At 40.4% G+C, this 26,260-nt stretch overlaps 1 protein-coding gene across 1 annotated transcript; it reads right to left on the bottom strand.

The window, feature by feature from the left end:
- Window positions 1-3,080: 3,080 nt before the first annotated feature.
- On the bottom strand, window positions 3,081-25,410 carry rgl3a (ral guanine nucleotide dissociation stimulator-like 3a). The gene is given in 21 exon segments (XM_071204342.1): window positions 3,081-4,944; window positions 6,046-6,160; window positions 7,613-7,855; window positions 10,176-10,311; window positions 10,653-10,748; window positions 10,848-10,969; window positions 11,126-11,158; window positions 11,257-11,343; window positions 12,335-12,388; window positions 13,858-13,942; window positions 14,074-14,177; window positions 14,274-14,579; window positions 15,128-15,288; window positions 15,389-15,558; window positions 15,964-16,006; window positions 17,437-17,493; window positions 17,496-17,710; window positions 22,608-22,621; window positions 23,319-23,569; window positions 24,162-24,219; window positions 25,257-25,410. Coding segments are annotated over 19 exon segments (2,379 nt in total). The 5' UTR covers window positions 23,502-23,569; window positions 24,162-24,219; window positions 25,257-25,410; the 3' UTR covers window positions 3,081-4,789.
- Between the last annotated feature and the right edge of the window lie 850 nt (window positions 25,411-26,260).

The following is a 26,260-nucleotide window of genomic DNA, read 5'->3' as shown; positions in this document are numbered from 1 at the left end:
TTTTTACTTTACTTGAGTATTTCTATTTTATGCTACTCTTTACTTCTACTCCACTGCAATTCAGTGGTAAATTGTGTACTTTTACACTTATTTAATATCTTTAGTTACTTAAAAGATTTGGATTCATAATGTGAAATATAATCAACTCTTAAATCAGACTTTAGTTCCACACGGAGTAAATTCACAAGCTACCCTGCAGTATACAAAGTCATTCAAACTAGCTGCACCTTTACCTGTGATAAACACAATAATGCATCAATAATTATTATCAAAACATATCATATAGCCTATAGGCTATATGCATAATGACTATGTTTACTTGTTGTACTTGAAGTACATTTGATGCTAATACAGAGCTTCTAGAGATCTAACCCCTCTCCAACTGTCAGTTAGGTTAAAGCCAGTCAGTGTTCAAAATATGGAAATTAGAGCTCCGACAATATGGGGGTTATTCCCTATCTTTATTCAAGAGCGTGGTATTTAAATTTGAGAGCATACTTTATGTATTTATTTCCCTCAAACTCTGTCCTCGCACTCAAATAGTGCCTGCTTGCACTTAGATTTGCTCTGCTTGTGCTCAAACTGTACGCTTGCACTCAGATATATTGCTGCTCAGAATTATTCTGTGCGCGCTCAAAACTTTTTCTGCTCTCAGAATTATTCTGTGCGCGCTCGAAACTTTTTCTGCTCTCAGAATTATTCTGTGCGCGCTCGAAACTTTTGTGCAACAATCCTGTCAAAATCCCTCAACCAATAGGAGGCCAGGTGTCTTTGCGGGTGCGTTCGCTTTACTTATTACAGCGTCCCGTAAGGGCGGTTACTCTTTGGTTTATAAACTCCCGCCCTCCACGGCTTTATAACATAACATGTACATCACTTCGCTGTACAACTTTTTTGGGGGGGTGGGGTGGGTGTAAGCACAGTTAGTACATGTTTATAAAACGGACAATTCAAATCAAGCAATCTGATGTTTCTTAGTCGTGATATAATGAGCGTATATCCCGGGTATAATTGTAGTTACTTTTCACAAGTCAGTATCCCTCCGCGTCTGAGAACCGTTACAACCATATGGTTACAACTGTTACATTACGTCCGTCACGAAACTAACTAACTAACTAACAAAGCTTAAAATGGAAACATTTAAGGTTAACTTCGACCTCCGGGGTGGCCTTACTATGGAGGAGTGGATTGAGAAGTGCCTATCTCCAGAAAAAAAAGCACCTAAACGACGACAATGCTGTCTGTCTATTATGTCTCTAGCTGTTATTGTTGTTGCATAGCAACCACCTCGCACTATGTTTTGTGCAGAAGGCAACGGAGGGACTATTTTATTTTGAACATCATTATTTAATAATAAAAACTATTTACATTGGAGTGTGTATTTTTCTTTCACATTGCCAGCCACACGTGGTAACCGTTTTATAAATGCAAAAGCTCACTTCAGGCCGTGATATACGAATATCTAATATGGTTGTCGACACTCCGCTTCGCGTCGGGCCGAACCAAGCCGTAGCACAACAGTGCTGGAGCAGAACAACAGTCTGGAGGAAGAAGTGGGCCGGTCGGAAAATTCACTAGCAATCTCCCCTCCCAGAGCTCTCTATATGGCGCTGCCCCCTCTTTTTAGATTTTTAGTCCCAGTACGCCACTGAACGTAGCTATTATGTAAGGTGCTGGTATATATATATATATATATATATATATATCCTACTGTGCTTCCTCCCCCCCCCCCCCCCAAAAAAAGTTGTAAATCAAACAAGTGAAGTACATGTTATAAAGCCGTGGAGGGCTGGAGTTTATAAACCAAAGAGTAACCGCCCTGACGGGACGCTGTAATAAGTAAAGCGAACGCACCCGCAAGGACACCTGGCCTCCTATTGGTTGAGGGATTTTGACAGGATTGTTGCACAAAAGTTTCGAGCGCGCACAGAATAATTCTGAGAGCAGAAAAAGTTTTGAGCGTGCACAGAATAATTCTGAGCAGCAATATATCTGAGTGCAAGCGTACAGTTTGAGCACAAGCAGAGCAAATCTAAGTGCAAGCAGGCACTATTTGAGTGCGAGGACAGAGTTTGAGGGAAATAAATACATAAAGTATGCTCTCAAATTTAAATACCACGCTCTTGAATAAAGATAGGGAATAACCCCCATACGACAACATATAGCAAAACCGGCCAGACAGGTCACAACCTCCCTCCCACACACACACACATCTGTCACGTGACCTCTGACCTCCCACATTGTTTAATGTTTCATCAGGGTGCTGAGGCGGGAAAACGACCCCCATGACCCAGCTCTTTTCAATACATTTATGCAGATCTTTGGTCATTAAACTTAGATCTAAAATCTAGTTAGATAAAATATAAATAAACAATAAGATTATGTTTCACCTCTTTTTCTTACTTTTGAGAAGGACGAACATGTTGTTTATCTTTGAGCTTAAAGGTGGGGTAGGTAAGTTTGAGAAACCGGCTCGAGATCGCTAGAATTTGAAAATACACAACCGGAGAAAATCTGCCACTTCCTTACAGAGCCCCTCCTCCAACACACACGAACGCGCACATGACCAATGAGGGCACGAGATAAGTTTGTGCCCCGATGAAAGGCTGACAGGCAGGTAGGCCATCCATTGGTTGTACTTTTTACAGTATCACGGCTTCTACAGATGACATTTTTTTATGGATTTGTTGTCAAAGCACTTAAGATATTCATTGCTATCGGGATGTTAAGAGCATTCCATGGAATATAACAAAAAGTGTATCTCGAGCCGGTTTCTGAAACTTACCTACCCCACCTTTAAGTCGGTGAGCAAAGCCAGACCAAGCATTCAAAGTGTTTGAGGTTGGCTCCCACTGGTGGTCGGACACAGCCATGATGTTTATTCTGATTTTAAATTCTCTATGTCCATCTTGGTGACATAAAGCCAGAGCTCATGTACATTTCAATAAATAATAACTAAAAACGATAACCTACATTTCCAATGAACCACAACAGGGTTTGATGGATTCCAACCATTTATTTTGACTTAAGAAATGACTTGAAGTAAAAAATAAAATAAAACAATCAATAGTAAATTGGCTTTATTAATACTTATAAAGAGCAAGTGCTTAGATTAAACTTAAAAAATCTGTTAAAATAAAATATATAAGGACATGTAGGCATGAATTACACATTTCATACAGTAACGTTGATAACATGTTAAACATACTAAATGAGAGAATGTACATGAATGCCTTCTAATAATAACAATACAAATAATAATACAGACAGACAGACAGACAGACAGACAGACAGGAAGTCACTGTGTGGACCCCTCCTTCATACTTTATATTGCAGCAGCCAGACCCTCACTCATAACAAACCACAGCAGCATTGCATCTGCACACAGATGCTAAAAACTGAGGGGACACTTCACCAGTGTGTGTTTGATTCTATGCATTTTAAACATAATGTGAACCATTATTACATTTGTCTTAACCTTCAAACTCGCTTTGAGTTTTACTATTGAAAAAGCTGCCTTAGAGTTTTGGGAGGATTTCACATCACTGACATCAACAATTCATTCACATACAGAGACACTTCATTTTCACGTTCATGAACCATTCTTCAGATGAATCTCATTCACATGCCGAGTGAGCTTCATAGCACTCGATGCTCGCAAACAACGTCTTCTTCCATTTATTAAAGCAGACGGTAAGAAAAACGTCAGCTTTCTCCATTCAGAATAATGCTAACTTGGGTTGACCTTCTGAGATACCAAATCCATTTAAGTACACTTATGTCCGGAGACACTGAAAACACTAACAAACTTTATTTGGAGAGTTGAGAGTATTTGTAACGTTTAAACCGCTTAGCTTTATCTGGAGATGTTTAGCAGATTATCTTTAGTGTAAATGTGATAATATATGAACAGATCTATACAAAACTAATCCTGGTTATATGTAGGTCTGTTCAAGATAATCTGTTAGACAACTCCAGATGAAGCGAAACAGTAGTATTTCAACTAACATTTAAAAAGCACTCTCAATAGGCAGACTCTCCGAATAAAGTGTTTCCCACGTTTGCTCTAGAAGCTGAATACTGACATTGCATTAAATCATTTAAGGTGATAACATGACATTAAGTTACATTCAAACATTTAAATCCTCCACTAGGAGACGACTGAATACTTATCACTGACTCTCCGGGCAAATGAAACCTCAATGCCTGGATTTCAAACACCATTTGATTCAGTGTTCGTTAGAACTGAAATGTTTACGCTTGGACAAACAGTGAGCACTTTGCGTCACTAAAAGTATGAGAGACTCGTTGTGGCATACAGGCTGAAGAGAATATTCCAGTCTGCAGCCCCTTTCTCTCCTGAAGAATCCCCCCCCCGTCCGTATCTCCACAGCTGATCCCCATCCAAACCTGAGGCACTACTCACTTTATGATGCACAATAATCCAATCCAACCACAGGTCCTGGTTGGTTCATCTGGTTTTTAAGATGTTCCAGATGATGGAGAACAACATTTGTTTCTCAGTGTCTCACTTCTGTGGAAACTCCTTCTCTCTCAAGTCACTCTTTTAACCTTCCAGTACAATTCCCGGTATAACACGTTTTCCCGTTGCAGACTAGGTCCTCATGAAAACTCCTTTTTTAATCCAAGCTCCGTTGCGGGAGAGTCTGAGATCACTGTACAGCAGATATGATCCGCTCTGAACCAATCGGCCTCAGACGTGTTGGGCTGTTTGCAGACGAGCAGCTCCTCTGTGTTTTAGAATAACTCCTATAGTCCTACAGGCTGTTCACTTGCCGTGGCGACTCCTGGGTTGGGCCCCGGGACTGAAGGAGGAGCCCAGGCGCCTCCCGTGGCTCCTCCAGCGCTGACGCAGCACAAAGTCGTAGTTGGCGGAGGTGCACATGGCATAAAACACGTTGGCTTTCTCAGGTATCTGGAGCTCTGAGGCGGAAAGAGGAATGAAGCGTTGCAATTTATTTTTCATCAGCCTGATTTATCTGCTTCTATTTCAGTTAGAGATTACATGTATTTCTCAGAATGATATATCGTGGTCATTTTCAGAAAATGCCAGAATTAAATGATATTTGGAATAAATGAATGCCTGATTGAAGGCAATGAAGTTGTATTTACTGTTTCAGATGACATTTTTTGATCTGCATGGCAGTTTATTAAAGGCAGTGCCATCGAAGGAGCTGGTTTTTAATTCCTTTACTAGACAAGACATTAACTGCTTTTGCACAAACATTTATTTGTTGGTGCTCTCAAATTACTCAGGGGGTTATGGCAGTTTTAGGTCTGATGCTGCTTATCTGGCTGCTTTGTAGTTCAGTACATAATGAGCCATATGATGTGGAATGCTTTTTTTTATATGATAGGCAAAATGAATTAAAGACAATAAATCTATTCGTTTAAAATCTGCCGAGAGTACCGTAGAAATTGTGCAGGCACAGGACTGTGTGGTCCTGTATAGAGTACTACGCCGTTTGGCTTATGACTTGTATATGACCCCAAGTAACCGACAAAAAGAGAGACTAGGTGTACAAAAGAAAAGGAGGCTTTAGAAGTAATCATGTTCTTACTGCAGTAAGAAAACATAAGATAACTAGAGAAAAAACCTAAGAAGATTTTCATATTTTCACAAAGCGAAACATTTGAATTTCAACCAAAAAGCTGCTGACATTTTACAAAAAGTAGCAGACAGACTCTTCAATTTAAGTGTTGCCCACTTTTCTCTAAAAGCTGAATACGGACATTGCATTACATTATTAAAAGAGATAACATGACATTAAATGAAATCAAACCATTGAATGTTTGACTAGAAGACGACTGAATAAGACTCTGGACAATAGAACATCTCAAGGTCAGGAATCAAAACAGCGTTCGTCACTTTGTTCGTAACTGCGCTCGGCACAGTGACCAACAGCGAGCAGCTGGTCACTGTTTACGTAGTTAAAAAGGAGGTAGCTCCTTAGTATTATAGCTATAGCTGCACTCAGAAAACATCAGACTGCTACGGGGAAAGCCTGAGAAGAAGATATTAACCTTTGCCATTGCTGAGCATCTGGCAGAGGTTGAAGCTGTAGCAGCTGACGTCCTCCATGTTGTGTTTCTCCACAGCTCTCTGGATCACCTGAGGCGTGTGGTCCTGACTGGTCAGCTGCAGGAAAGACACAACAAATTGTAATTTGTTAGTATCTATACAACATATTATTGTAGGTATTCCTGCATTTAAGATAGTGATTATATTTTCAGAGGTAGCAGTGACTATTTTAACTTAAAGTAAAAGTTTTTTATAATTATCTATTGGTTTTTCATACAAATATGGAATTTAATGTATCTTATTAATTAAAATGTTTGTATGTGTATTAAACTGAAATGTACTCAAAAAAACTGTTAGTAGCAGCCTACATGATGAATAGGGATGGGTGCCGAGCCCCGGTATTAAACGGACCCCGGGGCTGAATTATTAAAGTCCGTGGTACCGTTGAGCTCCGACGTTAGCGGTCTTTTTATCGGTACTGGAGACATGTAAAAAAGATGTCATATGTATTATTGCTACACAAACATTATATTGCAGTTTTAGTGTCGTTAACTCTGTTTCTAATACGCAAAAAGAGTCTATGATTATTTTTTGTATTTTTGATCTTTCCAATCGAGACGAGATCTCTCTCTCTCTCTCTCTCTCTCCCGTCTGTGTGCGAGTGGGCGGGGCAGTTTACACACACGCAGCTGCTACATGCATGCAACACACGGCGGGGATGGCGGAGAGAAGCGCTCCAATGTGTGGTTAAACTTTACCCATCTCGATGTGGACAATGCTCGTTACCAAAAGTGCAATAACAGTTTAGCGTAAGGGCGGCAACACGAGCAATTTGTCTAAACATCTTGCAAAAGTGCTCCACATTCAGGCGGCGGAATGCACCGGGTTCGACCGTATTTCTAGCAGCTCTGTAGCCCCGTCCACGAGGAACGTTTCCACGTCAGGTGTTCTGTATGCTAGCAGCAACACACGGAGCTAACTGAATTATACAAACATGGGTTAATAATTAGAGGTAACTGAGTTATTTATTTTGTTAAAGTTTCAGCTATTCTGTTTACTGTTCTGTCATCAGATTATTTAATACGATTTGTTAAAACATTGTTGTTTCTTTTGATGTGAAATATATGTATTTAATTTAATAAAAAGCAATGTTAGTTTTGTTCACAATTTGTTTAGTTAGTTTACCTTCTCCAAAAGAACCGATACAAGTACCGCTAAAGGACCGGACCGATAAGCGGTATTGATAAAAGTAGTAGTAAAACCTTAACGATACCCATCCCTATGTATAATGTTTTCCTTATTCATAAAAGTAGTGCTAATAACATGGTGTCCCAGGAAAATAATACAAAACAAATGTAGAATTCCGATCATGCACAAATCTTATTTTAAAATAATCTTGTTTAGGTTTTCTTTCCAAGTAATACGGTGGACACAAATGATTAAGCAATACCAAGTCCTTCCTCTTCTTCTTTTGTTTTTTCCTTCTGTTTTGCTTTTTAGAAAGCCTTGGTCGACTATAAACTGGCCGGCTGACCTCAGAAACACTCATTATGAAAGCATTGTTCCTACCAGTATGCTTTTGTAGACGTTTCCATTGCTGACAGACTCCACGCTGACCCTGACGATGCACGAGTCTGCCACCTGTTTGTTGTAGACGGGCAGCGCGGCCGGAGGAGACGACTCGGGGCTCAGCCCCAGAGAAGAAGAGCTGAGGTCGGGGTGTGAGGAGGAGCTGGACAGACTGGGGGAGGACGAGGACAAGGAGCTGGAGGAGAAATCCTCCGCCACGTTGTGGAGAGAGCCGGAGAGCGTCTGAGGGGAGACAGAGGAGGGGATATGAATGTGTTCTCATTTAAAAACTATTCCCCCAGATTTTAAACTAACTGGGTAAACCCCTGCTAAAATATCCTTAGTTGTTTTATGTTTTGAATTAGCGAACCATCAGGCAGTTTAACACTGGTCAATGTTCAACGTTTTTGTTATTTTGATTCCATGACATGTCTTCTTTCAGACAAGAGGTAATAAAACGTCTAAAATAAAGATGTTGGTGTGCATTTTACTGACTTTTTTGTGTCAGTGGATTTCTCCTACATTCACCAAAAGTTAGCATGCCTCAATTTTTAATATAATATTTCAGACAACCCGTAATCGAAAACTAAATGTTCCTATTGTAAGTAAACTACTGGATAAGTTTTATGGTGATTTTTATAGTAATTTATTTAAGGCTGTTTTCCCAAAATGTGTTTTATTTCATACTCATAGTCAATAATCTGCCCTTCAGTAGCACTTACACTGAACAAAAATATAAATGCAACACTTGTTTTTGCTCCCATTTTTCATGAGATGAACTCAAAGATCTAAAACATTTTCTATATACACAAAATAACCATTTCTCTCAAATATTGTTCACAAATCTGAAAAAATCTGTGATAGTGAGCACTTCTCCTTTGCCGAGATAATCCATCCCACCTCACAGGTGTGGCATATCAAGATGCTGATTAGACAGCATGATTATTGCACAGGTGTGCCTTAGGCTGGCCACAATAAAAGGCCACTCTGAAACGTGTAGTTTTGCTTTATTGGGGGGGTCTGGGGGGGGTCCGAAAACCAGTCAGTATCTGGTGTGACCACCATTTGCCTCACGCAGTGCAACACATCTCCTTCGCATAGAGTTGATCAGGTTGTTGATTGTGGCCTGTGGAATGTTGGTCCACTCCTCTTCAATGGCTGAGCGAAGTTGCTGGATATTGGCAGGAACTGGAACACGCTGTCGTATACGCCGATCCAGAGCATCCCAAACATGCTCAATGGGTGACATGTCCGGTGAGTATGCTGGCCATGCAAGAACTGGGATGTTTTCAGCCTCCAGGAATTGTGTACAGATCCTTGCAACATGGGGCCGTGCATTATCATGCTGCAACATGAGGTGATGGTCGTGGATGAATGGCACAACAATGGGCCTCAGGATCTCGTCACGGTATCTCTGTGCATTCACAATGCCATCAATAAAATGCACCTGTGTTCGTCGTCCATAACATACGCCTGCCCATACCATAACCCCACCACCACCATGGGCCACTCGATTCACAACATTGACATCAGAAAACCGCTCACCCACACGATGCCACACACGCTGTCTGCCATCTGCCCTGAACAGTGAAAACCGGGATTCATCCGTGAAGAGAACACCTCTCCAACGTGCCAGACGCCATCGAATGTGAGTCATTTGCCCACTCAAGTCGGTTACGACGACGAACCGGAGTCAGGTCGAGACCCCGATGAGGACGACGAGCATGCAGATGAGCTTCCCTGAGACGGTTTCTGACAGTTTGTGCAGAGATTCTTTGGTTATGCAAACCGATTGTTGCAGCAGCTGTCCGAGTGGCTGGTCTCAGACGATCTTGGAGGTGAACATGCTGGATGTGGAGGTCCTGGGCTGGTGTGGTTACACGTGGTCTGCGGTTGTGAGGCCGGTTGGATGTACTGCCAAATCCTCTGAAACGCCTTTGGAGACGGCTTATGGTCGAGAAATGAACATTCAATTCACGGGCAACAACTCTGGTGGACATTCCCTGTACGTACACACAAGGGGAGTTATTCTGTTCCGTGAGAGCCAGCATGCGGGACCGACTTTACGAGGTTTCAGTGAGTAACACGAGTGTAATGTGTAACGTTAATGACATCACTGTCTGGGATTTGTAGTCTTTCTAGTTGCGTATTTTTCATAGTCTTATATTTCAACAGTTTTACGACAAACTGTGACTTTTTTGACATGGAAATAATTTTTTAAGATTGAGTAATTCATGGCACAATTCAAACGGGATCGAAAGATAATCTTTCTCTCTCCATTGACTTCAATACATAATTTTTCCGAAATAAGGTCCCATCGGGCGGAAGTAGATGGGCGGGACTTCGCCTCTCTATAAAACAAGATACAAGTTGACCTCAAATATGTATTCTTTATGATATGACAACGAAATAGCAGGAGTTTAAAAACAGTCTTAATCAACTGTTCAGATTTATGGAAATTAGCATATATTCATTAAGAGAAAGCATAATTTGCTTATTTGAACATATCATTAATTATGCCACACTATACTGGGATATCACACAGGAGGGTGTCGGTGCTCACCTTGAGTTTGAGTCTGAGGGGGGAGGGCTGAGGGGCCGAGAGGTCCTCCATGTCCGAACTGCTGGAGCCAGAGGAAGAGACACTGATCTGGTCAGCGTGGGTCTTCCTGAGGGAGCTTTCACTGGATGTTCGCAACCTGCACAAACAATACAAACACTGTTTAGTTGGGGTTTTTCCCCTGAAATATCCACCTAAATAAAGTTATAAAAATTAAGCAATATAAAGATTTAGGAATTTTAGAGGATATTTGATATTGCCTCATTAAACTGCATATGCTTATATAAAAATACAGTTGATCTCATGTGTTTCAAACAGTAAATGTGTTGCATCTATTTTCTCTTACATTAACACAACAAACTCAAGTGTTGTGGTTCTGACACATCTTACAAACAATGGGATCTATATTAATGTAGTCGATGTAATAACAGGGCAGCTGTTGATATACGTTGCAGGCTAGAGGTTGTTTTCCAGACTTACGAGGCAAATTTCTTGGTGAGCAGACGGCTGCTCCAGGAGTTGGGAGAGCTGGGACACGGGTCCACCGGAGGCTCCAGCTCACGAGACAGCTCATAGCTTCAGGGGACAAACAAGAGATACATTAGCAAAGGATGCAATCGTCTTCCATTTAGCCTGATTGTATTGCAAGTGTAAAAGTGTGTGTGTGTTTCTCACCTCTCCTGGTCTGTGAGCAGTGTGTGTGCCTGCAGCCAGGCGGCGATAAGAGGGTTTACTGGAAAGCTGTAGTGGGAGCAGGAGGCCTGAAGCTGCCGGATCTGAGAGAGAATCTCAAACTCCTATAAGAGAAATACATAATACAGAGCACAGATTAAATTATAGTACAGCAAATAACATGGCAGAACATATAAACATTGAATTTACTGAAGAATTGACTAATAAAATAGAGGAATTATAGGCATTTATGCAAGACGCCACTAGGAGGCAGCACTTACCCGTCTGCGCTTCTCAAAGTTGATTAGTCCACCCTGTGAAACAAAAACAGTGTTAGAAAGTATAACAACAAGTGTGTGTGTGTGTGTGTGTGTGTGTGTGTGTGTGTGTGTGTGTGTGTGTGTGTGTTCACCTCCACAGTATCGGTCAGTGCTGTATCCAGCATGGTGAGAACGGTCAGGTAGGTGCCGAGGTACGGCACGACACCACTGCTGGAGTTCTGAGGACACAAATCATTACGTTTGATTTTTTTACATTACATTTCACCTTGCCCTAAATGTACACATTTGGTTTATAGCACTAGCAAAGTTCAGATATAAACAGTACAAGATGTCCAAAATAAATCGTTGTTTTTAGAGGTATAGGGACGAGCAAGCGTTTGTAAGACAAATAATAAAGGTTATCGTTTCATTTACATTTGATTGACAGTGGATATTTTGGTTGAGTATACAAGCATTACGGTAGTTGTTTGAAATGTATATAAAGGATCATTACTGACTATTTATATTGCTTATGATAAATCGTATATTAAGAGATATCTTTAGGGCTACGGTTCATTTCATTTCCTTTTTGTTACAAAAAAAAAAAAAAAATACTTGTTTTAGTATTTCATTTATTAAACTCATTTGATACATAGAAAACAAAGACAAAAACAAAATGTATTTAAAAAAACATTACAAAACAGAATCAACTAATTGCCATTATGTATGATATATTTACACACCGTTTACAATAATTAATTTTTTTGCAAATGCAATGAAAATGAACCCAACATTTGGAGGACAGAATGTTGAGCTACGTCATGTTTAGGAATATAAAATAATCTACAAAGTAGAAATGGACACAGACCATCGCTACGCAAACAGGGGAATATGGGGGTATAAAACATTTGACTCACGGCCCCACCTTCACTAAGTAAACTGTCAAACTGTGAGAAACACTTCACAGACGTCAGCTTTATGCCGTTCACTGAAAACTAGAAGTCATGGGATCTGGACCAGTGGAAACTTTTCCATCGAGTTAACAGATTGAAAAAGAAGAGGGAACTGAAAATGAGGAGTCTATTTTAGCAAATTGTGCTAAATGTGACTTTTAGGGAAGTCACATTGATGATCAAGGCAGAAACAAATAAACCTCTGCATTTCCATTTAATTTAAAAGCTGCACATTTTGAGGAAGCACGTTGTTATTTTGAAACAAATGAAGACTTACAATGTGTCTGGACACTGAGCTCGGGGTGGCACTGCCATCTGGGTGAGTCCCATCCTGCAGAAAACAAACAACATGTCCAGTCAACACGGATAAACACACCATGAATATAATGAACGTGACAGTGCAGGGTGTGCTGCAATGCGTCACACGTTTGTTATCTTCAGGGTGGAGCACCTGCTGACAGGGTGTTGTCTCCACTTACTAATAGTGAGTGCCCAACCAACTGATTTTATTTGAAGTTTTATTTGTGTTGGCTGCTAACAATTACCTTTTTATTATGTCCCTGAAAACATTCACTGAATACACATTCATATCAAGTGTTCCACAGGGAACAAAGGACACAGAGTGGCAGGTCAACTGGACATTATTTCAGTGTTGTAATAAAGACGCAAGATTGGCCCAGTAATAGGAAAGAAGAGAAATTCCCATTTGGGATTTTAGACTTTGCAAAACATTGACATGCACAAAACCCTTTAACACACTACAGGAAAGGAACCCAGAGACCATAATAAGGCCCCTTTAACCAACGGTAAGACGCCATGTGTAGTATTTTCCTAATTATATTAACAAGTTTGTGGGATTCAATGGTGGAAAGTACCATTTATCATGCACTGTACTTAAGTACAATTTAGATGTACTTGTACTTAACTTGAGTATTCCCATGTTCTGCTACACTATGCATCTACTCCACTACATTCCTCAAATACTGTCATTTTAACTGCTGTTCATGTTTTGACTCCTTTACTTAAAGGTGGGGTAGGTCATTTTGGAGGAACCAGCTCGAGATCGCTAGAATTTGAAAATACACAGCCGGAACAAATCTGCCACTTCCTCACAGAGCCCCTCCTCCAACACACACGAACGCGCACATGACCAATGAGGGCACGAGATAAGTTTGTGCCCCGATGGAAGGCTGACAGGCAGGTAGGCCATCCAGTTATTTTAGCCGGGCCGGCTAAAATGATTGGTCGTGCTTTTTACAGCGCCACGGCTTCCACAGATGAACATTTTTTATGGATTTTTTGTGAAAGCACTTAAGAAATTCATTGCTATCGGGATGTTAAGAGCATTCCATGGAATATAACAAAAAGTGTTTCTGAAATAAATTACATACCCCACCTTTAAGGGATTTGTTACAAATGCAGATTGATAAAACACATTATTCTGGTTAAACATTAGACATGACTGTTATCCAGCAGAGTAAAAAGTGTATAAATTAAGTTATCTACGTGATAAAGCATCAATAATTATTATCCAATGATATTATGTAAAATATTCTGAAAAAGGACATAACGCATCATGATTACTTTGAATATTTTGATACTAGTTCTTTCATACTTTTACTTCAAAAGCATTTGTACATTGTTACATTGCTACTATTATGCAAGTAAAATATCCAAATACATCTAGAACAGGTGTGTTTATCACACTTTTCATAATACGGCAGAGTGGTCATTCTGGAGATCTTTTTTGATCAATTGGATGCAACATAATGTTTGTTTAAAGAACAAATATGAATTCACCTCCACCAGGATCTCTCTGCTGGTTAGCACACAGTTCTCGTCAGGGAACGTCTCACACAGGTGGTCGAAGGTGTTCATGCCTTCCCTGAAAATAAACAGATTGAAGTCAGTATTCAAAAAAACAGACCATCGATTTAGGGAAGCCCACTGTGCGATTATTTTGATCTTTAATCAAGCAGTATTCAAGTAATGAGTGACTTGTAACAGCTTGCTGACCTGCTGACAGCAGCCCAGGTCTTCTTGAGGCGATACACGGCGTTGGACTGCAGGGCGGAGAGGATGGCCCTCAAAGAGGAGAAGTTCTTCAGCTGATGGCACTCCTGCACGGAGGAAATAAAAGAAATACATATATATTATGTCTTTGTTCATTTATATTGCTTGATGTAATGAAATTATTTGAATGTTTAGGCTCTGACCTGAGCAATATGGATCCACCTCTCGATGATGCGTGCCCTGAGTGCAGGACTGGTGTGTGAGCAGCGAGGTGAGCTGGGGGCCGTGGAGGGGTACGGGAAGTCAGAGGGGGGGGGGGAGATGGGGGAGGAAGTGGAAGGGCAGGGCGAGGCCGTCCAGAGGAGAGAGGTGATGACACGGTTGGTGACTGCGTTGAACTGGGAGATGGTGGCGCGGACGCTGGGTGCCAGGTTTCGGTTTTCCTTCTTGTCGCGCTGGGACCAGACGCAGCCCAGGCAGTGGAAGGGAACCACTCGGACAAACAGCTCCTGAGGAACAGAGGGTGGAATCATCTGAATAAAGTCTCCCTCACAGAGTGGGGCAGTGATGATGTATTTGTGTAGGCCATAGAAGATAGCTTTGCAAAGGGTTCCTGTACAAAAAGCATTTTTTGAATATTTCAGGAAATAAGGTTTGTGGCAAACACACGTTTATGATACTTCCACGTTTTGTTCAGCAAAAGTGAATTCCACATATTAACACCACTTTTAAAATAGTTAAAGCAAAAATGCAATCAGACCAGAAGTAAAAAGCTAACGTTAGACTATTAGCGATCTACGTCATGGTCCCATGCCTCAACTTCAACACTGCTCAGCCAAGGTGGACTTATGTTAGCAAACTATTGGTTTTTATTGCGCGTAAAAGCTTCAGACGTTCATCAGTGGGGTATTTACTGACATACTTTATGTCCTAAAACTAAACGTGAACACTTTGGGACGAGGGGGTTTCAAAGTGCTAAGATGCTAACTCTTCCAGGTTTAGGACTCTTTCTGCACCACTCTATTGACACAGAAACTATCTTCTCAATGAAACCTACAGCGTCCAATCGGGTCAGCTGCTCCGCCACTTCTGTCACAGGGAAGTCCATAAAGTTGTGTTTGTCCTCCTCCTTAGCGGACGTGTCTCCTGCGTCCTCCTGATCTCTGAGCTCCTGCTGCGATGATTCTCTGCTGTGTTCTGACGCAGCCTTGATGCAATCTGTCAAACGCGCCGAATCATAAATGACAACGAAACGGGATGCTACAGAATTGTATATGACCCACAATCCATCATAATCACTTGTCCTATTCCCTCGTACCTTGATCCTGCAGCCTCTTGAGGAGAGTCTCTGCAGACCGGGCCAGGCGTCTGAAGCAGAGGTGATGGCGCAGGTGGACACACAGCAGCCGGAGGGCCGGGTACTGGGGGGGCTCGTGGAAGTCTTCACCGTATTCCTTCAGCCACAGCCGGATCACCGGGGGTAAGGTACTGAGGGGAAGATCGAGAGGTCAATGTGTTAATCATAAACAATATAATGCGGGCCATCGTAAAGTTCAGCTGAATCCAGCCGGGACCATTTGCTGCCTGTCTCCCTGTTTCATTTCTGTCTCTAGAATAAAGGGCAATATGTGGCAATAAACTGAGCGGGCAGGTACACCAATAACAATCAAAGACTACAAATGATTTACTCCATCACACTATATTATAAAGAAACATTAAGGCACATATCAACATGAGGCCATGAAAACATTGGCAATATTTGTAGCAAACATATAATAATGTGGGAGTACACTCCAATGAAGTAATTACTCCATTACTCCAATCATCTTCAATCTCAGTTCAAACTGAAGGCAGATGCAAACTAATCGTTGCTGATGGAGTGAGCGCACTCACCTGCGGGGGCAGACAGTGTTGTCCAGGTTGGCGATTGAGTCCTCTCTGTAGGAGAAGATAAACACACAATAACATGTTAGCTGAGAACATTTCAGTGACAATCATCACATTATGAAGGGACAACATGGTGACTGAAAGGCTCCTGTAAAAAATACATGTGTATATTGGTTCATTCTGTGGCACACTGTGACCTTATAGAGTGATGAGTGCAAACCTTTATATATACAGTCTATGGTGTAAACCGATTCAAGTCTTCCTTAGAAATCCATTATTGGATCTTAAAGAAAATATATCCCTGGACTGTATGTGTAGGAAGATGGCCAAAGTTGTACAGCATGTTATTCTCTTTCATGCTTTACGAGCAAATTAGAGATTGTGAAAGTGGAAAAAACATCGATGATGTACTGCACCATATATCAAAGTTGTTAAGTGGTCGATTAATGACAGCAACACAATGGTACATCCTGCACAGAATCCTTGAAAGAGCAAAAGGTTGCCCTGAGGCTGGCCTTACGTAAAGCTCACAGGAAAACCTGTTTGTCACCAGCAACACAGATATAGGACGAGTGTTTGACAAATAATATATCAACTGAACAGCACTAATGGCCACAGTTTCAATTCACACAGGCAGACATTCAGCAAAGGTGAACTGAGCACCATAAAGAGACAATTGATATGGACCTGATCTCAGTCTGCAGCTTCATTATGTACATTCTTTCAGATTATGGAAAACATGACCTTCTTTTAAGTATTAAATCCAAACCCTGAAATATCATGGCAGCATTCCTCACTCAGTCTAATTCATCTCAGTGTTTTTAACATCTGAGCTCAAGTCTGGTGGAGAATGCGCCTCCCGCTGGGTGTGGAGGGTGTAGTCGTGGCCGCTCTGGAATGGAACAATGCTCCTGAATGCTTTGTTTCCTTCATGTCGATGAGGTTTGAGAAACTCGACACACGTCAACAGAGGCTTGCCTTAACCGCACAGAGAGGCAACAGCTGTCTTCTTTGCAATTTGATGTGTGCATCTGGAATGCAGTTAAACCTGGTTATGCCCTGCTTACATTTTCATTACAGACTTTTCTAAAAAGCAGCATGCGCTGATACAACAAAACAAAGCTGATTCGTGGTTTAGGAAATATTAAAGAAATCAAACGTGATAAGGAGTTGCAGAGGCCAAGAAGTTAGGGATTAAATGAACTTTTCAAGAGGGGTAATGTATACAGGCTGGATATCTCCAAACGGGGGATATCTCCAAGTGGTTGACCGATCACAACTGAGCCGGCCAGCTAACCAATCAGAGCAGACTGGGCTCTGGTTTCAGACAGAGGGTGAAAAGCGGTGCTGCAGCCCAGGAAGTATGAGAAAAATAAAGAGCTTTTGAACATTAAAGCATGGAGACATGTCCAGTAGAGGCACAAGCATATTAGGGCCCCTTTAACTGCGTAGATTCAAATGGACAAAAGTCAGACTCACCATCTTGAAACAGCAGCTCGATGAGGGTGCTGGTGGGGGTGAAGGCCCTGTAGGTGAGAGGAAGACGTGCATGTAGTCCGGCTCCTGGTGCTCGGGGGCCACCAGGTGTGTGATCAGACGCTCCAGGGAGGCGGCCTTCAGTCTGCGCAGCTTCACCGTGTGGTAGTGGGCGAAGCTGAAGGCCGTGGGGGGCTCCGTCGGCTCCGAGCTGGGCAGCACGGGCTCCCTGCGCAGCGTGATGCCAAACACTGCCCCCTCCTCTTCCTCCTCCCCCCTCCTGCACCTGATTCCTGCAGCAGAGAGCAAAGGTCATCAAGATCTGGCAAAAAGAAATCACCAATGCAAACGATAGAGCCTTCTGTGAAGCTACTTTAATCTGATATGCAGGATTACAATGACTCCAATCTGCTTGGAATCTCACAACAGAAACACATAGAATATTTATCACACACATGCTTTACAAAATGTCATCACTGGCCGTTTGAACTATTGTAACAATTGAAAATGTATGCAGTAATTATAGAGCTGCAACTACCCAATATTACTTTCTCAAGTCAAAAGGTAATATCTTAAAATGTCTTGTGTCAGTCCAAAATCCAAGATCTTGGACTGACACAAGATCATCACTTAAATATAAGATTAACATAAAATACAAATGATGCATTAAGAATGCTTTCAACTAAATGTTTAATCAAAAATCGAAATAGTTAGTGGAAGTGGAATTTCAATTAGTCGTACTTTTTACTATATTATTTACTTTAAATATGTTTTTTAATATTGAATCTCTCATGTTGTGACAGATATATTTGAACAAACAAAAAATAACTGATCAATTATAAACCAAAATTTGAGAATTATAATACAAAATATTATATTAAAAAAAGTGATTTTTACTGTCATTTAGTGGAAGAAGGGTATATGTCATAGCGAAATGAGGGTAAGAACTATGCGTCATTGAACATTCAAACCAATTTGTTCTTAGTTGTCCCATTATATTTCTCTTTAATCACAGACAATTCAAATATAATTGACTTACTTAAGATAAGGGAGGACCTGTGACTGTCACACTCAACAGTAAGTCATTGCTTTGAAATGAGACTTGTAGAAAAAATGATGGTGGTTTGTCCCCACAGGCTTTATTTTGCCCATATGCAAACACAGATGCATAGCATGCTTCAGAAAACCTGATGCCACATGGCTGAAACTCAGTGTGCTACAATATTACTAAAATGAGTCACTGGATCCACATGAATAAATCCATTATATCAATATGAGACAACCAGAGAATAATGTCCTTCTGAAGTTGACTACACACGTAGATAAATAATAATAACGTTTCATAAAATGACATTGTACAACGACACAAGTAAATTGCCTTCACAAACAATAACGACCACATTTAACTTAACCTACCATAGATAATTGCCATTTCCCCATGTTTGTTGTTGAGAGAAAAATCCCAAAATTGTGTCAAAATTGTAAACTCCTTTTGATGCAGGCGTTAAACCCGCAGAAATTAAGGAATTAGCGACGACGTCCGACGGTCCACTTCGGTCTGAATAGTATCTTTCATGTTTGAGAATTCGTGGAACTAATACCGATACAATTAAACAAAGTTTAGTAGTACCCCGACGTCGGAGAGGAACGGCCGCAGAGAGTCTGCGGATGAACCGGTCGGACGGAGGGAGGAGGACAGGGAGAGAGCAGTCACTCAGTGGGCGGAGCTTATCGTACAGGTGTGGGCGGAGCTTTAGCTACTGACCAATCAAGGTAAGGAGAATAAAAACATCAGCTTTTAATATGCGGATTTGAAATATGAGTCTATCAACCATGATACTGTTATCAAGTTATTCCAGCCTGTTTATGCAAGTGAAAGATCAAAAAGTAGATTACATTTGTGAAGAAAAAAACCCTCCAAATAACTTAATATCTTAAAAGACTTAATATGACCTTTGAGAAACAAATTCATTATTTTGAGGGCTGTGTATTGGCCAGAATCTGACAATATTATGCATCACGTGGAGTGATCACTAATTTACTCCATAATTCACTCATAGAACTACGGGTTGGGGGTATTGTTTCCGCACGGACATATGTGTTGTATAACTATATATATTGTGTGCCCTCCGTCTTCCCGGGCTGCGACCCGACAACATTTGCATTTCAGCTGCTCAATAAAGCCAGCTTTGTACCTTCATTGCACCGCCTCCGACTCCCTATCTCTGGGCACTACACACGATACGATTCAATTTACTGATATATACTGAGATAATACAGTAAAAGCAAGGTTAAAAGGAAATATAGGGTTTCTTTTTAATCTTATTCTAGGAGACGTAACATTTTTTTCCATTAGTATCAGTATTAGAACACAGCTCCATACTCAATAAAATAATATGCAATAAAGAAGTTTAAATGTGTTATGGATTTACAACAGTGGGATCTGCATCGGAATGTAATCTATTGTCTTTGAATGTAAAAAAACAATTTAGCTTTTGGACGAACAATAGATATCACAAAACATATTATTGAACTATTTGATAATTCTTACACCCACGGGATATTTTTTCTAATCACAAGGCTTTTTTTCATCTTATTCTTTGTCACATTTACTGGCAGAAATTGAATTTCATAACAAAAAGTGGGCTACATAAAACATAAAGTAAATGAAAGAGAGCCACCTAAAAGCTCAAACCTATTAGTTAAAATATATTAACAAATAATTTACAGTAAACTAAAAACTTATATTTGTATCTGGTTTATGGGTTTGGATTGAAATGAGTGCGATTTACAGATCTCACAGTACTGTGACATCTGGTGGCCACAGTGCAAACATCGAAAGATGAACTTTCAATAATTTCTTCTTCCTCACGCTCTCTGTCTGGACAAAGGGGGCTCGCCAGCTTTTAAACTTTAACCCCTCATTCATCAGGAAGTGTATTTTCAGTTGCATCAAAACTACAGTGATCATTTTACAGTAAAGATATGAAGGAAATATTCTGTCTGCTAGATGCAAGAAGCTGGTTCCAGGCCGACATCAACATGGAACAGCTCATTTCAGAGCCACTGCCTCCAAAGAATCCAGTCGGGAGAGTTCTTTTCTTGACGGCCCCTGACTTATGTTCCAGCCTATGGGCCCATGGTGTCAGGAGCGTGGTGTGACATACCACATACAACAGGTCTGTTCTGCTTCTAAAAATGTACTTTAAGGGAGCACACAATTAGGAAATATACACTTCAAGAGCCTGTCATACTAAAACACTGAATTTCATTACATCCAGAAATAATTTGACAGGCAGCAACACATTGTGGAAACAGCTGAATTAGGGTGTCCACTGGGCTTTCAGGTCAAAGAGAATAATGAGCTTTTTGTTTATCTAATGAGTCTCTCTCTGACCTGAAAATCTACCATCCATGTTTGCCCATGCCAGCTAACCCTGCACAGAGGCTGAACAAAAGGAAGTGCCAGCAGACATCTCAATTAGTCCTCATTAGACACATGAATGGGTGATGAGCATGGGCGGATCAGGGGACAATAGGACCCTGGGCACAGGCATGCAAAAGGCCCCACCACCTCTCCTACACACGATGTAGTTGTTTAGCCTTTTCTTTTATAGTCTGGTCATTGCATCTCTATGTGGTCCTTTGGTTTATTTTTGGAGCCATTTTGTGTGTTTTTGTGGTAGTTTTGTTCGTTGCAGTAATTGTATTGTATTGTATTCATCATTTTAGTCTCAGATGTTGCTTTGTGTCTACCTGTGGCTATTTTTTTGTTATCCTTTGTGAAGTTAAGGTCTCTTTGTGGTCTAATTTGGGTTGTTATTTTCTTTCTTTGCAGTTGCCTTGCATTGATATGCGTTTGTGAGTGTCAGTTGGGTGCTATTGGTCTATTTGCAGCTGTTTTGCTCTCTTTTTTGTCCTTTTATGTTTCTCACTGGTCCGTTTTAGTCTTTCTCTGGTTCTGCCTGTTTGAATTACATTTTGGGCTAGGTTCAATTGGTCTGTTTAATAATCCATCCATTGTAATGGAGTGGCACACAAATTGAATGTGTGTCTTTTAAACCCCCACATGGTTAAACGGCTTATTTTAGCCGAAACATGATGCACTTCCTGGAGCAGGGGCGGTTCTAGGGGGGGCCAGTGCCCCCCCTAACACTGACTTCTGACACCCCTAAAAATGAAAAAAAAAAAAAAAAGTTTATGATTAAACTATTTCTTGGCTGATGGAATAGGCGGAAGTAATGATATTTGTCATTCTAGTCGGGCCCATTAGAGCAGAGGTCTCCAACACATTGATCACCAGCTACCGGTATCTCGCAAGCCCTCAATAGCCCCCACTTTACAATTTTTTTTTATTTTTTTATTTTTTTTAACAAGCCGTCATCGCCACGGAGGAGCACACAGCCTCTGTGAGCGAGCGAGCGAGACAGAGAGCTAGAGACAGCACACCTTTATCTATTTAATGTGTTGTAAAAAATAAAGAAATCATTCCAATGTGTAGCCTACTATAGGACTATAGGACAGACAAAAACACCGCATACTGTCTTTTTCGTCCTGCATTTATTGTGCCCCCCTCAGAAAATAACTGGCCCCAGCCTGGCCCCCCCCAGTCAAATTGGTCTAGAACCGCCACTGTCCTGGAGAGTCTGATCAGGTGACTAGTCAGTGTCACTGAAAGGCTACCTGTTGATGACCTAATGAGTGAAAAATGATAGGAGCTGAACAGGAACGACAGCAAAAATTCCCAGAGACGAACAATGACTGGATGAGACGGCTGTTCCGTCTTAAGATTGTTAATAGAACAAGTTTACCTAATAACTGATGGAAGACTTGCATAACAGAGTACACTCAATATAACAGTAAAGCCCATCAAAAAGAAGAATGCAGTCAATCAGAATGAATTATTTTACTATCCACACACACCCAGTCACTTCAGACACACATTAGTCGGGAAGATATGTCAATAAATCGATTACTCAGCTGACCAGTACATTTATCAAACATTATTTAGAAAAATGTATCAAAAGTTGATTATCAATCAAAATGTTAAATATTTGCTTTAGGGACAACATGCATTAACGTTAACCGATTTGTTTATTGACAGAAAATGAATCACCAAAAATCCTGACGATGGATTAAGTATTAATCTCAATGAGTTAATAAAATAATGTGACCACTTATTTGCTGGCTATAGCTTTGACAAAGTAAAGATTGGCTGCTTTGAATTGCCTTGTGTTGAAAGGTGCTATATAAATAAACTTGCCTTGCCTTGTCTTGCTAGTTTTGTTTTTTTCCCCTTTAAATTACTGTATATCTAACATCTCTGGATGGATGGACAAAACAAGGAATGTAAAGATAATGTGCTGAGCTCTTGGAAACTGTTGTTAAAAAAATAAAAACCAAACAGTTAATGAAAGAGGAATACAGATAAATCAGCACTGAAATTACAGCTATAGGATTTGGTGATGGGGATTCGTTGCTAACGCTGATGAGAAGTACATGCAGACAGAGTCGTACAATTGGTATTTTCCCTACAATACAACAGACAAATATAGCCTCTGGCATTTCAATCTGTTGACATTTTTAAGGTTATATCACAACACCTCCGTGCTCTTGGTGAAATAGCTCACACATTTTAATATTTCCATGTTTCGATGGTGAATCCTCCTAAATGTGAGAAACCCTCCTACGTTCACTGTGTGTGTGGGCATCCGTCCTGCTCTGCAATGGAGACATGTATTTATGCTTTCACTTCTTTGCATGATGTCCATGCCTGACATCCATACAACAAAATAATGACATCGAGAGAAGTTGTTACAGTAAACTGCATTGAAGGAACCAAGCAGGCGAATCCCTCACGTCAGTCATTTTAGTTTTTTCCTCACCTCGAGCTGCCCATCCGTGTCCAGTGACTGGAATCTGGTGAGCCACACGCCGGGCTCCGTGTCCGTGTGGATGTGTCTACTGGGCCTGGTCCACAGCAGCTTCTTCATCCTGCCCACCCTGCTGCGGAGGCCGCGGGAGTCCCCTCCATCAGCGCCTCCACCCACAGAGATAAAAGTCCTCATCTCCAGCTCTGAGTCACGCTCACGGGCCCACACACCGAGTCAGATCTCCCCCACACCTGCTGCCTCATCTGCGCCAGGGAGGAGAGCGAGAAAACATTAGTTCCTCGCTGTATCAATTTCTGGTTATTTTGTTTTTATTACAACCGTTAATGCAATCGCAGCTTAACATTTGGAACGCAGTGTTCCTAAATGTAAAATTCCAATGAAGAAAGTAAAAGATGTCTAGACTGAGCTGAGTGGGAAACCTCTTTACAATTGAATAGCAGGAAACAATCTGTGTTGCAAAAGACATGCAAAACAGATTGCGATCACTACTCTGTATTGTTTTGACTGAGATGGCCTTACTGGCAGATGCTCTACAAGTATATTTACTTTATTTGAATTGTATAATCGTCATAACAAATGGTTTAAAAATGGCCACACAGAATAATTTATAAAAATATTAAGACTGTAATTATATAAGGAATATAACTTTTAATCAATGCTCAAAATTACATGAAAATATGTCTTTAAAAGAAAGTTACAAAATCTACAAATTCCCTTGCAACCATCGCTTTAGAAATCTATGCATCTTCTATAGCGGCCTCAATAAACAAATCTGGCATTCAAAAAGGTACTTTTAATACAAATAAAAACATATTATCCCCAAAACAACTTTACCGTAATCTTTCTCCTCATGAATCTGCATCTCTTGAGTGTCGATGAAGTGTTCAGAGCCCTGTTGGTTCAGGCAGAGACAGTGTGAAACTTAGAAGGAAGAGACTGTGTGGCATATATCAGAGGACTGATTGTTCCCTGTGTTTGTGGGCGGATGATGCTCCGCGCGCATATCTAACCGTGCGTGAGTGTGTGTCAGCTTGGCCTCCTTCCCTGGTTAGATCTGCACTGTGATATATAATTATATTCCATTTTGATTTCATTTCACTTCAGTTCACTAGCTTCCTCATTAGAATAAAACAAACTCATTGACTCCATTTTTTATATTCAACATAAACAGTGTTGAATCACTACTTTTACTTGACTACTTTCACATTTCCATAGTTTGGTTAAATTACTTTTTTGCATTGTTCGTATAGTTAGCTATTCAAACTACAAAACTTAGGGTCATAAAATCTGAGAATTTCTGTTTTTGACAGTGTTCAAGATGTTCTGACCATCTAAAAGTTCAACTAGAATAGACAACAGGTCTATTTCTTTAGACCATTGCTCCGGTTAATAGGAATTAAAGGAGCCAATTAAATATTTCTTCAATGTCGTATCTAATTATTATTTGTTGGTCTATTAATGTGAACAAGTGGGAACCTTTTGAAATAAAGTCAATTGATGGTATTTTTGCTGGAATGTTTTCCATTTCATTTCCAATTTGATCTTTTTTTTACAATTTTATTTTAAATACTTTTTCTACTTGTCATGTTTTAAGTTAACCAAACTATTTGTAAAGTTTTAGGCCAAGGATAAACCTGATGTACTAGTTTTCCATGAAGCTTCTCAGCAGCAGAGCCTTGAGTCTGGCATGTTAGCAGAAAAGAGGATCAGTCTCATAAGAGTTTCATGAACTACTCGTAGCTAATGGTAGCATTATTGTAGTTTAACACTGTAGTTATGTAGAGAGTGAAACAAACACTGAAGCACAGACATGGATCAATTCAATCAGCCCAAAGAAAGTGCTCAGAAATGCAGATTATTTGTGTGAGTGTAGCCAATAATTAGCTAACCTGAACTCGACTGGTTGTGATGGGCTTAAATGTTTCTTACCTGTTAGTAGTTATCAATACATTGTTCAGACAGGGTTTATCTGTAAGACGTGACAAATTCATCATTCAAAGCGTCTTCTACAGAGTGATGGTACTACATGTTGGATTGGAGGCTTGATGGTTCTCACGCTGCTGGCGGCGATTCAAAATCTACAGCAGCCAGCGCCCACAGACCCGCCCCCGCTCACAGATTGATCGAACAACGCACCAATGAAATCTCTTGCTACAGGTAAACACGGACATGCAGTGGTTGTGGATGTATTGGGCTGTATCAGCGCCTGTATATCACACATCCATGGTATATCAGCCAATCGGCACGTTTTAAACTTTTGAGAAAAGTGATTTATTAATCAGTGAATACTTTTAATATTTCTGAGATATTTGATTTAATTATGTAATGTGTAGTGTTGCATAGATAGACAATCGTTGTCGATGTCAACATATTGGGCAGGATTACAGTTATAATGCATTTGTCAAATGTGTGATGAAATGTATTGTAGGTTATTTTGTAAAAAATATTGACCCATGTTTAATGTTTGCTTTTTGTAGTTTTTTATTCGTCTGTGTGTCATGTGACTGAGTGAAATCCAATTAAATATTGATTTTGTATAAATAATCTATTTTTCTGTCTTATTTTAGGAGATTGATTTTATGTGGGCATGCTGTTAATTCTTTCTTCAGGACCCCATTTTTTTTTTTAAATGAATGTGATTTTGATTTATAACGTATAACTATCAGCACACAAATGCAATTCGACAGGAGCACCAAACCCTTAGAATTAAACAATAATTTATTTGATCAATCATAGTTGTCTGTCTGGTTGAATTCTGAATGCCACTCAATGGCAGATGTATCAGTTGGACGATTAAACACAGAGAACATGATTGAGTTACACACTGATGTTTTGTTTTGCTAATTATAAGAAAACAAAACAATCCACCTAACAGCAACCACAAAGTATTTGAGCAAAGAGGCACACCCATTTCTGACATGCTGAGCAATGCA

This window comes from Pseudochaenichthys georgianus, chromosome 1 (assembly GCF_902827115.2).
Source record: "Pseudochaenichthys georgianus chromosome 1, fPseGeo1.2, whole genome shotgun sequence".
Lineage (NCBI taxonomy): Eukaryota > Metazoa > Chordata > Actinopteri > Perciformes > Channichthyidae > Pseudochaenichthys > Pseudochaenichthys georgianus.
This window is presented reverse-complemented; position numbering and strand designations above follow the sequence as displayed.